General features: G+C 31.1%; 1 protein-coding gene across 2 annotated transcripts; it reads left to right on the top strand.

Annotated features, from left to right (window-relative positions):
• The first annotated feature begins 980 nt into the window (after window positions 1–980).
• LOC111990536 (protein DETOXIFICATION 53) lies at window positions 981–6,822 on the top strand. Of its 2 annotated transcripts, XM_065778792.1 has the most exons (3): window positions 981–1,267; window positions 1,355–1,552; window positions 4,966–6,822. In XM_065778792.1, the coding sequence occupies exons 2-3, from the start codon at window positions 1,361–1,363 to the stop codon at window positions 6,382–6,384; spliced, it is 1,611 nt and encodes a 536-aa protein (XP_065634864.1). In that variant the 5' UTR covers window positions 981–1,267; window positions 1,355–1,360; the 3' UTR covers window positions 6,385–6,822. The 2 variants fall into 2 exon arrangements, with proteins under 2 accessions (XP_065634864.1, XP_023878092.1); XM_024022324.2 differs by lacking the exon at window positions 981–1,267 and having other exon boundaries at window positions 1,283–1,552.
• Window positions 6,823–12,981: the final 6,159 nt, after the last annotated feature.

Raw genomic sequence — 12,981 nt, 5'->3', positions numbered from 1 at the left:
AGAGTAAAAAGCTCACAACATTTCATAAGCTATATATGCCAAATGCAGCCTAAATTAGACAAGGCATCCCCGATTTTTTGTGATCAAAATTGTTAAAATTGGAATTGTACTTAAGATTAGTGAGAGCGTCTTCATAATCTTATCATAAGAATGAGTCATAGATTGTGATATTCTACAACTATATATATACATACATATATATATATATATATAATTCTATATATACCTAATTAAAAGTCTATATTGTCATTAAATCTACACATAAAGAGAGATGTTTACCCTAAATATCTCCATTAAAAATATCAAAAAGTGACAACCAATTGAAATATAAAACTCTTGACATAACATTATATTTTAGTTATTGGAAATGCAATTTAAAGAATGGGATTTTGTTATTTCTATTGATGTTAGTGAATATAAATTATATAATTACTTTAACTATTCCCACTTATTCCAAGCGCTCATTCTAAATTCAAATATTTTATATGTGTATCATTCAAATGAAAAACAGCTCAAAATATAGTATTTTAAGATTAATATAATCATAAAAAATATATATATATATATATATAAATATATATATATTAGAATCCTTCTGTTTTTTTTTTTTTTTTTTTTTTGAGAATCTATATATATATATATATATTGATTCTAAAAAAAGGCAACATATATTCGTGTCCCTTTTATTAGTGTAGTGACCATATGATAAAGTTCTTATTTATTGGAGTTCCTAAAGGAAAAAAATAAAAAATAAAATAAAATAAAGTGTCTAAAACTTAATAGCCCCATGAACTAATTTATCATTTCCTTTTAGGTGATACCGTAATAGATAATTTGACATTACATAAGACAATTAAAATTGGGGGGGTTGAACACTTGAACTAAAAATTAATTGGAGATAGTAAGCCGTACATATATATAAAGTATTACATTAAGCACAGTATATAATTCAAGGCCTGGGGAAGTGAAAGTTCAAGCTTTTCTGTTCCATATTTGTTTACATGTCCCAATGCACCATTTTCCTTCTCTGCAATAATACCTCCAATGCCATGGCCGAGGAGGATCAAAATCAGAGACCAACAAAGACATGGATTATGGTTTATCATATTTTAAATGAAAAGTCTGTTACTACTACATATATATACTATAAAAATATATAGCACAACTGGGATTTCTATTATACTATATATTTTGTTTTTCTCTTTGCCATCTCAGACTGTTCAATCTTGTTGGCCTCATTGCACAAACAAACCCATCTCTGGAATTGGTACGGGGATTTTTTTTTTTTTTTTTTTTAAGTGTTTTTTAGGTTTGTGTTCTCTCTATCAGTCTGAGAACTCATTACTTCACTCAGATAAACATGTGCACTGCTACTGAATCTCAAGAAATCGTAAATGATGAACCTTTGGTTTCCAAGGAGTCCAAGGAGAGAGGAAGAGGGTATAATGAAGATGCAATGAGAGCTCAAAGAAGTAATGGCAGATTTCTCACTAGCCTTCTCAGACGGCTCCTACCGCTAAGTGCTGCTTTCCGAACCCTGCCACTCTCAGAGGTATATACCTAATAACTCTCTCTTTAGAACACACACACACACTCACACTTCCAGTCTTTATCTTCTATTAGAAATCCAAAATATCTTCTTCTTTTTTTTTTTCCGACCACCAGAATATCGTGGTTAAGTTTAAAGTGAGGGTATATTGCATGGTTTTTTTTTTTAATTATCACCAATTATTATGCGTTAATTAAGTTTAAGTGTAGTCAATAGTCTTATAACTCAATAATGTTACCCAATTCTTCTAGTAGAAAAAACTTAGTTTGATTATCCCCGTAAGGTAAAAATGATTTGAGGTTGGAGCCGTGGAAGTATATTCTTTCCAAGTGAAATGTTTTTCACTTTTTCTTTCAGAAATAATGTAAACAAAAACAAACAAAAAAATTACAAACCTGGCATGCATAACTCTGTTCTTGAGTGTGTAGTACTATTTTTTGGTGAAGGGCATTTAGAATTGTTGTGAATCCGTTTCGAGCAAATAAAAATGAGAGCTATTTTTGTCGTATTGCCCTTTTCTTTATTTTGGGTACCAAAGTTTTCCGATGGGCCTTCATTGCTTTTCAAATTTATTTTTGAACATTTTTATACCAAAAGAAAAGAAAAAGTGTAGAGGGGAACAGGAAAGAGATGCTATTATTTTCTTATAAAAAAAACACTTTTATAAGTACCACTTCTCCTCATTGACTAAAAAATTTAACTAGGAGGGAGAGGAGGGGTTAATCTTCAAATATTTCTCATATCAAGCTTATCAATGGAATAATCTTACATATAAATGTTTTATGTATATCTTCTTTTTATCATCAAAATCACATTTAATTGAAACATCTATTAATTTTAATTCATAACCTTCTTTTTTATTGAGAAATTCAAAAGCAACTCTATGAAGTAATGAACCAAAGATGTGCACAACAAATGTGCAAGTGTGAAACAAGACACTTTCCATACCATTGTGGTGAGTGACACAGGTTAGGTAAAATACTTTTGGCTACTCAAAGTTAAATTTGGAATTGACCCCCCCCATTCAAGATTATAAAGGTCCAATAGGCATAGTTTTCTTTGGAGTATACCTACTTTTATGTGCCCACGCTATTTAAAGCAAGAGATAAGTTTGTTTGTTTCTTTTATTTCTTTTAGATGGAGCACATGCACTTAGACCTTTTAGAGTATGCTATAGCAAAACCTTAATCCCAATGTTTATTGATGAGTTCTCTGCAATTCTAGTTTAATTTTGTATGCAATAAGTTCAATGAAACGAGTCTTGTCACAAAAAATTGAAACAAGAGTAGATGGATTCATCAAATTTCAACAACTGTTTGATTGGAACATATAATTTCAGTTGAGTTTTCAACTCTATGATCCCTTTTTTCTCTTTTGTCAATCAATAAATTACACTGCATATTGTTGTTCTATATGACAACATGGTTCATACAATACCTTGTATGTTGTAAATTCAAAAAACTTCCAATTTGAGATAAAAATAAGGAAAAAAGAACACTCCCGTGATAACCTTTTTAAATCATTGCTTCTGGTTTGACTTTCGAGTAAACACAACGAATAGTTTGAAATTCTTACTATCACAACGAATAGTTGAATGACTATAAAGCAACTACCATGAAGTATGAACTAACTTCCAAAATATTCAAGAATCTTTGATGTGAAATTCACGGGTAAATAGACAATTAGACATGAGAGGAAGTTGCAACTTGGTGACATATATATAATTATATAGTATGTACCAGCTGTATTTAATAAATGCAAGTCATCCAAAGAAGTTGGTGTGTTAGTGTTCTTTGGTTTTTTTCATTTATCTCTAAACACTAGATTTAAGAGCTGAATATTTTAAATAGAAACTTAGCTTACAATTGGTTCGGTAAAAAAAACAAAATTGATTGGTCTCAAGTTGATTTGAAAACTAAGAACTGTTTGTTTTCAATTAAAAGAAAGCTTTATCTAATCTGATCTTTGTAAATATCATACAGTATTTACATCTTTTTTTATTATTATTGTAAAAAGAGTATTAATTAATTTCAACTTTTAAAATTGTTGCTTTCACACCCATCTCATGTGATAAGATCCATCAAGTGACCAATAAAACAGAGCAATGTCATCTACACAAAAAATCCAACAACTTTTGTCATAACTTACTATATGATGAGTTATAAGTGGTAGAAATACGGACTTACCATTTGACCTCTACCATTTACAACTCACCACACTGCAAGTTATGGCAATAATTGTGAGATTTTTTTTTGTGTCATAGCGTTTTTCAATAAAAATACAATTACAAAGGCGATAATTTTTGGACTTAAGGGTCAAGTTTGGGTCTAGTGTCTAGTGGTACTAGATCCTTTGAAATTGTGACACGTGTTCACTTTTAGACAATATCACCATTTAACTGAGTCCAGTGCACTAGATGCACTGGACCTAAACTAAGTCCAAAACTTAAAAACATTTAATTTTTTTTAATAAACTAATTTTTGTACTTAATAAATCTAACCTCCTGAGCTGCTTTAAAATTCCTTTTTTTTTTTATTGGGAATAGCAAAAGAGTTTGACCTGAAAATCACATGCCCGAAAATCATGGTTGATTCCAATAGCGAAGGCATCTTGGCAAAGTGAATTTCTTTACAGGCTTGACTTCTAGAAAGGCCAATATGCTAGAGTACAAATTTGTAGGGTACTTTCAAGTTCACAAAGTTATTCGCACTTCACTATTTTTTAAGCAACTTGCTTGCTTGATTCGTTTCTTTTCAGATGGATGCAACTTGCCTCATGTTTATAGCGAAAAGTACAAATTTCATCTTTTACACTTGTGACCTGCATAAAGCCACGGTGATTCACTTGTAACTATAACATGATCATTTTTTTTCCCAAACCATAAAAGGTTGGAAGAGCTGGCAGCACTAGTGCTCGTGATAACTGGAAAGGAACATAGAAATCAATAAGCCACATAACATGTTGTGATTAATGTGTGATAAAAAGGTAAGAACGTCAGTTGTGCATCTATATGAAACTGATGTAACTCTAATCACAATTTATCACCTTAACAAGTTGTGAAAAGGGTTGTTAAAAAAGTAATGTCTTCTTAGCATATTACAAAAAACTTAAAGCACCCATAAGTTGCATTTGTACACGTTTTTAATGAAGCCATGCGTTCTGCATTTCTGCTGAATTTTGTGCACACTTTTGCTGCCTGGTGAACTTGTGCACTTAACATGTCTCTGCTGCACGCTATGTATTTTCTCTGGTCCAGTTGTTCCGAACGGAACATAATTTCTTCCTTAGAAAAATTGTTACAATAGCGAAAGTTTTGATACCAATTTTCTATGTGAAAGTGTCTTCAAATTTGCTAATTCATGTCCTATTGAAATATTGCACTTTTGAGTCTAAATTAACAATGTCAATTCACGCAGATGGGAGAAGAGGTACAAGCATTGTGCAAGATTGCAGGGCCCATAGTGATGACAGGCTTGCTGTTATATTCAAGGTCCGTTATTTCCATGCTCTTCTTGGGTCGTCTTGGAAAATCAGAACTGGCTGGGGGCTCACTAGCAATTGGGTTTGGAAATATCACAGGACTCTCAATCCTCAGAGGCCTATCCACAGGAATGGAACCAATTTGTTGCCAAGCCTTTGGGGCCAAGAGATGGTCAGTTCTCAGCCAAACCTTCCAGAAAACATTGTGTCTACTCCTACTTGTTTCCATATTAATCTCATTCTTATGGCTAAACGTGGAGCCCTTATTTGGATGGTTGGGCCAGGACCCAGAGATCACAAGAGTTGCTAAAGTTTACTTGGCTTTCTCAATTCCTGAATTGATAGCCCAAGCCCATCTATACCCACTAAGGATTTTCTTAAGAACCCAAGGCATAACCACGCCACTAACAATAGCTGCAACTTTTGCAGCCATTCTACACGTACCCATTATCTATTTTCTTCAAGCTTACTTGAAATTAGGGGTGGAAGGTATTGCATTGGCTACTGCTTTTAATACTGCTAACTTAAATGTGGGCTTGATAATATATATGCTTGTATCAAACAAACCAATAAAGCCTTGGCAAGGAGGTACAATTCTCTCAGCCTTTCAAGGCTGGGGACCATTGCTAAGTTTAGCACTTCCTAGTACTGTTTCAGTGTGCTTGGAGTGGTGGTGGTATGAAATAATGTTATTTCTTTGTGGATTATTGACTAATCCACAAGCTAGTTTGGCTGCTATGGGAATACTTATTCAAACAACAGGCTTTCTCTATGTGTTTCCAAGTTCTATAAGTTGTGGCATAACAACCAGAGTTGGACATGCTTTGGGGGCCGGTCAACCTTCACGTGCACAATGGACATCTATTATTGGACTTACTGTGGCATTTGCTTTTGGATTCTCATCCTTAATTTTCTTGTCAGTTGTGAAGACAGTGTGGGGAAAGTTGTTCACTGATGAGTCTCAGATTCTTGATTTGGTTTCAGCTGCACTTCCTTTAGTGGGGTTATGTGAACTTGCAAACTCTCCACAAACAGCTTCTTGTGGGGTCTTAACTGGGACAGCAAGGCCTAAACTTGGTGCAAGGATTAATTTGTGTGCATTTTATATCATTGGATTGCCTGTGGCTATTCTCACTACTTTTGTGTTCAAGGTTGGCTTGCAAGGCCTATGGTTTGGGATGCTGGCAGCACAGTTTTCATGTCTGTGTATGATGGGGTATGCATTGATTCACACAGATTGGAAGCACCAAACTAAAAGGGCTGAGGAGCTAACTCTTTCTGTGGGAGAGAAGTCAGAGAGAGATGATTTGGAATATGGCCTGCTTACAACTGATCTCCAGGTGCTAAACATATGAACTCATTTTTTGGCAAGAGTTTCAAGGATATATCTTTTTGCAGATTTTCTCAGGAGTTTGGACCTGCAATCAACTGAAATCATCAATATATAACGATACACAACCGAGTACAAATTAAATAAACCTTGGTGGAGAAACTCAGGGCTATATACATTCTCAACATTGAAAAGAAACCAAAACTGTATCCGTCAGTTGTGGATCATCAGATGCATGGTTGATTCTTTTCTTTGTCTGGGAACCACATTCTTTCATTACATGAGTTCTCTTTGCACATCTTTGTATGCAGGGTTGAAGCCAGCAAAATATATATTAACACTCACACACGTGCACATTCTTTGATTTTTTTTGTTCTTTTTGGTCAGTTAATTTATTTCACTAAATAGTTTGCTGCACATTTTGCTTCATAGAAAAATATTAATCTAAAATAAAATTCAACAATGTTGCTGTATTAGCCAATGAGACACATTTAATCATCTATAGGAGAAAATAATATTTTTTGTGTTGCATTAATCAATACAGTCGTATGGTTGAATTTAAACGAACAATCTGAGATACAATACAACACATAAGAAAATAAGAAATTTAATCCAGTGGATTATTCATGCTGTCTAACCAATTTTACAGCAGTAGTTTCCATCTCATCCCCACCATCAACTTTTGATACATTCTAAACATTAATACATTACCTCGAGGATGAAATCTTGATCACTTAGCAGTTGTATCTAGATTAGACCTCAAGTAGATAGGGAAAAGAAATGTGCCAAGTGCACCTAACATAAAAATATAAGCAATTTTTCAATATAAATACTATCAAATAATATCATGATTTACGACAAAACTCACCAATTGGTTTTTGGTATAAATGGGGATTGAACCCATATCCCTTACTTGAGAGACAAAAAGTTTTACCACTTAAATTAATTGGACCCACGACAAAGCATTTCAACCTAATGGATTCAAAGAAATATGTAAAATTTTGGTTCTTAGCCAAAAGTAGTCAATCGTATCCAAAACATCCCATCCTATACATTTAGTGACTGAAAATGGATAAAGAAAACAGATCGTTGTACCTCATTGAATAGAAGGAATCACAACAGGGATTAACCGAGCAAGAATGGTAGAAGAATAGTATGTGGTAATGTACAAACCTACAAAAAAATAAAAGCCTACTTTCTAAGCCTAGGACCAACCTGTGGGGTTGGTCATAACTCATAAGCCTTCTAAAGGTTAATCTTTATAAGCTCTATTGAGGTGTTTTTTTTTTTTTTTTTTTTTGCTTCTAAATTGGACTATTGAAGTGGTTGACCTACCTTTAAACGAATTCTTTGGCCCCAAACGTGTGTGAATTTACAATATTTTCTTTCTATTATGATTCAATAGTTAAGGAATGAGAGATTTGAGTTTCTTTTTATTATACTCTAGCACACTTATAACAAAAAAATTTCGGCAAAAAACTAACTAAGTTGTTCTCAATTTCCAAACAAACTTAGATATTTACATATTGAGCTTCATGCAGAGGCTATGGGACAAATGCATACTAGACAACCAAGTTAGAAACAATTTCTTCCTGCCTTTTATTAATGACTGTGGGTACCTGATGTCATGATACAATTAAACTGATTCGATTTAACAGATTTCCTATTGGGAAACAAATAAAGCAGCTGATGCTTTTGGCGATCGAACTTGAGAAGACAATAGGAAGTGGACTTTGCTATCCATGAAATGCCTCCAAAGATCAGTCTCTCTCACATTTTGCTTTTTTGATAAGTATGCCATGTATGATACTACTAAGTTTTTAGCTGCATTTTGTTTCTTTCTTTACCACATCAAAAAAAAAAAAAAAAGTGGCGATTCATAATATTTCTTTTAAAATAAAATTAACACTACTCCTTGATAATCATTATGATGCTTTTAGCTAGTTTTCAATATTGATTTTTGTAATGATATAATAATCACAATTAATATCCATTCTTGTTTCTAGAATTAAAAAAAAAAAAAAAAAAAAAAAGATGTTAATGGGATCAGGCTGAACCCATTAGCCCGTGATCTCACATCACCACTAACAGATAAAAACTGATTAATATTCTCTGGTGGCGTTTGTGGCTTTGATTGAAGATATAATAGAACAATAACTTTAGCTACATGCTAAATTTTATAACTTATTCAAAAAGGACTTGTTTTTAAGTAAAATTTATAATAATTTTAAATTTTTAGCAAAAATGATGTTGCTAATTATTTTATGTGAAAATGATATTGCATTAATTACAATTTACCATCTCAAATAATGTTAAAAATTATAAAATTTTTGTGCTCGTGGGTTGTGATAGTCATAGCCTCATAGGGTTGTAAACAAGTCAAGCCAACTTGAGTAGTAAAAGTTCATATTTGTTTATTTAATTTTATTTAGAATACGAGCCGAGTTCGAGCTCATCACCAAACAATATTATATTTTCAAGTTTGGTTTATTTTATTGTCAAACAAATCAAGCTTTTTTATGAGTTACTTTATTAATTTATTATTTTCTCATATGTAATAAAATTATTGCTAAATTTTTTTACTTATTCACAAATCAATGAATTTTTACTATGAATAGACTAATTATGTTATTAGTAAACTATCAATAATAATTTTATATTATTTAAAACTATTTACAACTTTACACAATTTAATCTCAAGTCTATAATCATTGCACACCCTTGGTGCAATAGTCACTCTACAAGTATAAGTGCTTGTAGAGTGTGGGGGACAAAGGCCGAGGTTCAAGTCTCTAGGAGGGAGCTTCACACACATACACTTAGATTAAGTTAAAGTAGAAATTCTATCTTGTATCAAAAAAAAATCTCAAGTCTATATAAGTATATTTATGACAAATATATATATATATATATATAATATCATTTAGTATTAAATCAAACTATATTCTCATGAGCTTGATCATGAATAAATTATTATGTTTGAGTTTAGCTCGTTTAATAATCAAGCCTAAACTTGAGATTGATCTTAGCTTGTTTGCTAAATAAACCAACATAAAAATAAAACAACAATAATAATGTAAACTAAGTTCAAGCTTTTCACATACAACTTGATTCATTTACCATCCTAGTAATAATAGGTTACTATGTTTTTTCTATAAGTGAAGTTTGTAACATGTCTTCGTGTTAAAATTTCATTCACTCTCCCTTATGTGTGTGTTTGTGTTCCTCATAAAATAAATTAAAAATTAAAAAAATGTATTGTTAGGGCTGTCCAACCCAACTGGTGGTCTGACCCACCCAATAAATCCAACTAGACCCAGCCAACCTGCCGGCCGACCTAACTAGTTTGATAGTTGGCGGCGGGTCTTCTTCTCCAAAATCTGAAATCGTTAGCTAGGTCTTGGATATTCTCCCTGAAACCCAAAGAAACTAGACTCGACCAAGATACATAGCATTTACCGGCAAGATTTTTTAGATCTGGCAAGATCTCAACTAGATCCATGAAATCTCCACTAGATTTGGCGAGATCTCATAAGATCTGGTGAGATTTTGTCAAATCTAGCGAAAATATCACCAAAATTCACCGATTTTTGCCGTTAACTTGTCAGATTTTGGTTGATTTTCAGATCTCCAACTCTGACCAAATTGATCGCTGTTCATTGAAGGTTGGATTCACCTGATCAAATCAACCACTCAAATTGGCAGCAGGTTGAAATCTTGACCACCCAGTCAAGTGCGAGTTGGGAACAAACCCAACCCAACCCATGGACACCCCTAAGTATTGTCTCATACTATTTAAAAGAGTGTATCATCAATCAATATATATATAAAAGCAGAGACCTCATGTGAGAGTGCATAAGGTCCTGCCATGTGGCACTCTAATATTGCATTTATTTATTTTTTATTATATCTCTTTTCATTAAGTTTTTTTTACTATTACTTAATAGATCATAGTAACTTATTTTTACTATCATATAAATTTAACATTTTTTTACTTTTTTTTATTAAGTATTTTTTACATTTTTACTATTATATCAAATATGAGTTGTTCTTGACAATTAGACCAAAAGCTATTCACTGCAAAATGAAGTACTTTTTAAAAGTAGACCAAATCTTATGAAAAACTCAAGCCCAGTTTATTACCTATATATATATATATATATATATATAGTAAAGACCTCATGTGAGAGTGCACGAGGTCCTGTCACGTGACACTCTAATATTGCATTTAGCCTTTTTTACATCTTTTTATTAAGTTTTTTTTTTTTTTTTTTACTATTATCCAATAGATCATAGTAACTTATTTTTATTATCATATAAATTTAACATGTTTTACCTTTTTTTTTTATTAAGTATTTTTTACTGTTACTCAACAGATCATAGTAACTTCTTTTTACTATTATATCAAATATAAGTTGTTATTAACAATTAGACCAATTAGACCAAAAAATATTCACTACAAAATGGATTACCTTTTAAAAGTAGACCAAACATTATGAAAAACTCAAGCCCAGTTATTACGTTATATGTTATAACCAAAGTTTGACCATTCCCACATGCAAATCAAAGCAAAAACTCTTTCCTTCTTACAAACTCTCTTCTTCCTCCTCTACATATAGATGATACTTCTAGAAATTCTCATTCTCATGAAATCATGTCTCCATTTTTCCCCAATTTCAATTCAATATACCTTTGTCTATCAATAATGTTCTATACAATTTATACAAAAAAATTCTTTATCATCGACCAATGCAACAAAAATATATATAAATCTTGAAATCCCTCAGGTTGGTGAAATAATTGACAAGTGCATATTTTTAAATTTTATAATAACAAAAAGTTAATAAATAGCATATACTATCTCACAAAATGCCATTAACTTAATATTTTCTTTAAAAAAAATTCAATGATAGGAATGGTAAAAAACATAATCCTATACAAGAAATACCAAAAATATATGCAAATCAATTTTCATAAGAGGATTTATCTTTAAATAATATAAAGACAATAGTAAAGATAAAATGCATTGAATAAGATCTTACGAAACAGGTTTGTTAATCACTTCAAATTATACTCATCATTTACGTAAAAAAAAAAATACATCATATTATTTATATTAAAAAAATAATATATATTAATTTCAAAGTTCATTGCAAGATGTGAACTGCTAGGGTATTGCAACAATAAGTAACATTGATACAACAATGAATTGGTATTACATTTTGTGCGTACTTTGTAAAAGGAATGTCAAACCACAAGCATGATCATTTTGGTGTGCAAAATGTGAAACAAAAACAAATCTTTCTATTCCAAAGTTAGAGGCACCCACATTAACTACATAATTTCCAAATATTTATAATATATTTATTTCACTATAACTACTATATATATATATATATATACATAATTGCAAACTACTTCAGATAGAGGATTCAAATTGAAGTTTTTGATGCAATTGACAAAACAAATTTTGTGATATTTGATCAAGATGCCGAGAAAATCCTAAATAAATCTACAAGAAATCTTGCTAAAAAACAACTTATTTAAATTATTGTAAAACTATTGATATTGGAGAAGGAATCCCACGTGATTTGAAAAAAAAAAATTAGGAAAAAATATGGATATTCCTACTTCATTTGAATGAATTCAATCTAAAGGATGATTTTGAAAATTACATAGTTGCTAAGATTTTTTATACACCTTCAAATGACAAAAAGTATGGAAGAAAAAATATATATACACAATCCAATATGCTATATTAATTTTTTTTTGCTGCACTATTCCAAAAATAACAAAAGTAAAAAATAAAAAAATTTATAAAAAACTGTCACATCATTGAAATTTAATATAAATGCAAATACATACAAAAAATCTTAGCGACGAAGTCCAAACTTTGTAAGATCCAATCAAGAATCTCTCGGTTCCAATTCATTAGTGATTAACACAAATGATGCAACAAAAGGAAAAAAATGATGAAAGCTCAAAAATTGAACAACTATGGACGGACTAAACTTCAAATGTTGAAAATGGAGAAACTGATGAAGATAACAAGCGTCACCATGCTGCAATAACAAAGCATTGAAGAAACACACACACACACACACAAAAAAAAGAAAAGAAAAGATTTTGTAATGAAACTTTTTATCACATCACATAATAAAAATCAATAATATAGAATAAATTAATATGCTTTTATCAACTTTTATTATACAATATTACTCCAAAGTTGTTTTAATTATCGCTCATTACTTGAACAAAATAATTATAATAGATATATGTGTGCAATTTATAATTGTTACTTTTTATGATAAACTCATTACTAACAAAGTTTTATAATAAATATGCTATAATATATGTATAATATTTTTCAAAAAAAAATTAGAACCCCTTGTTCCTTTTTCCTTTTGCGTCTTTAATTTCTATTATTAAAAAAAATCAGCTGTTGCTCAAGCAAAATAAAGTCGGGAATTCGGGGATCAAATCGCATCATTGGGACCCCACATCCACATAGGTCCACAAGATTGGCCGTTAGTTTAATTTTGGGACCCACATAAATTGAATTTTTTATATATTAATTTTATAATAAACTGGAGCTCGACCATATTAAATAAAAAGAAAAAAT

This window comes from Quercus suber, unplaced genomic scaffold, assembly GCF_002906115.3.
Source record: "Quercus suber isolate HL8 unplaced genomic scaffold, Cork oak 2.0 scaffold_191, whole genome shotgun sequence".
Lineage (NCBI taxonomy): Eukaryota > Viridiplantae > Streptophyta > Magnoliopsida > Fagales > Fagaceae > Quercus > Quercus suber.
Note: the sequence above shows the minus strand (reverse complement) of the source record. Positions and strands in the feature narration are given on the sequence as shown.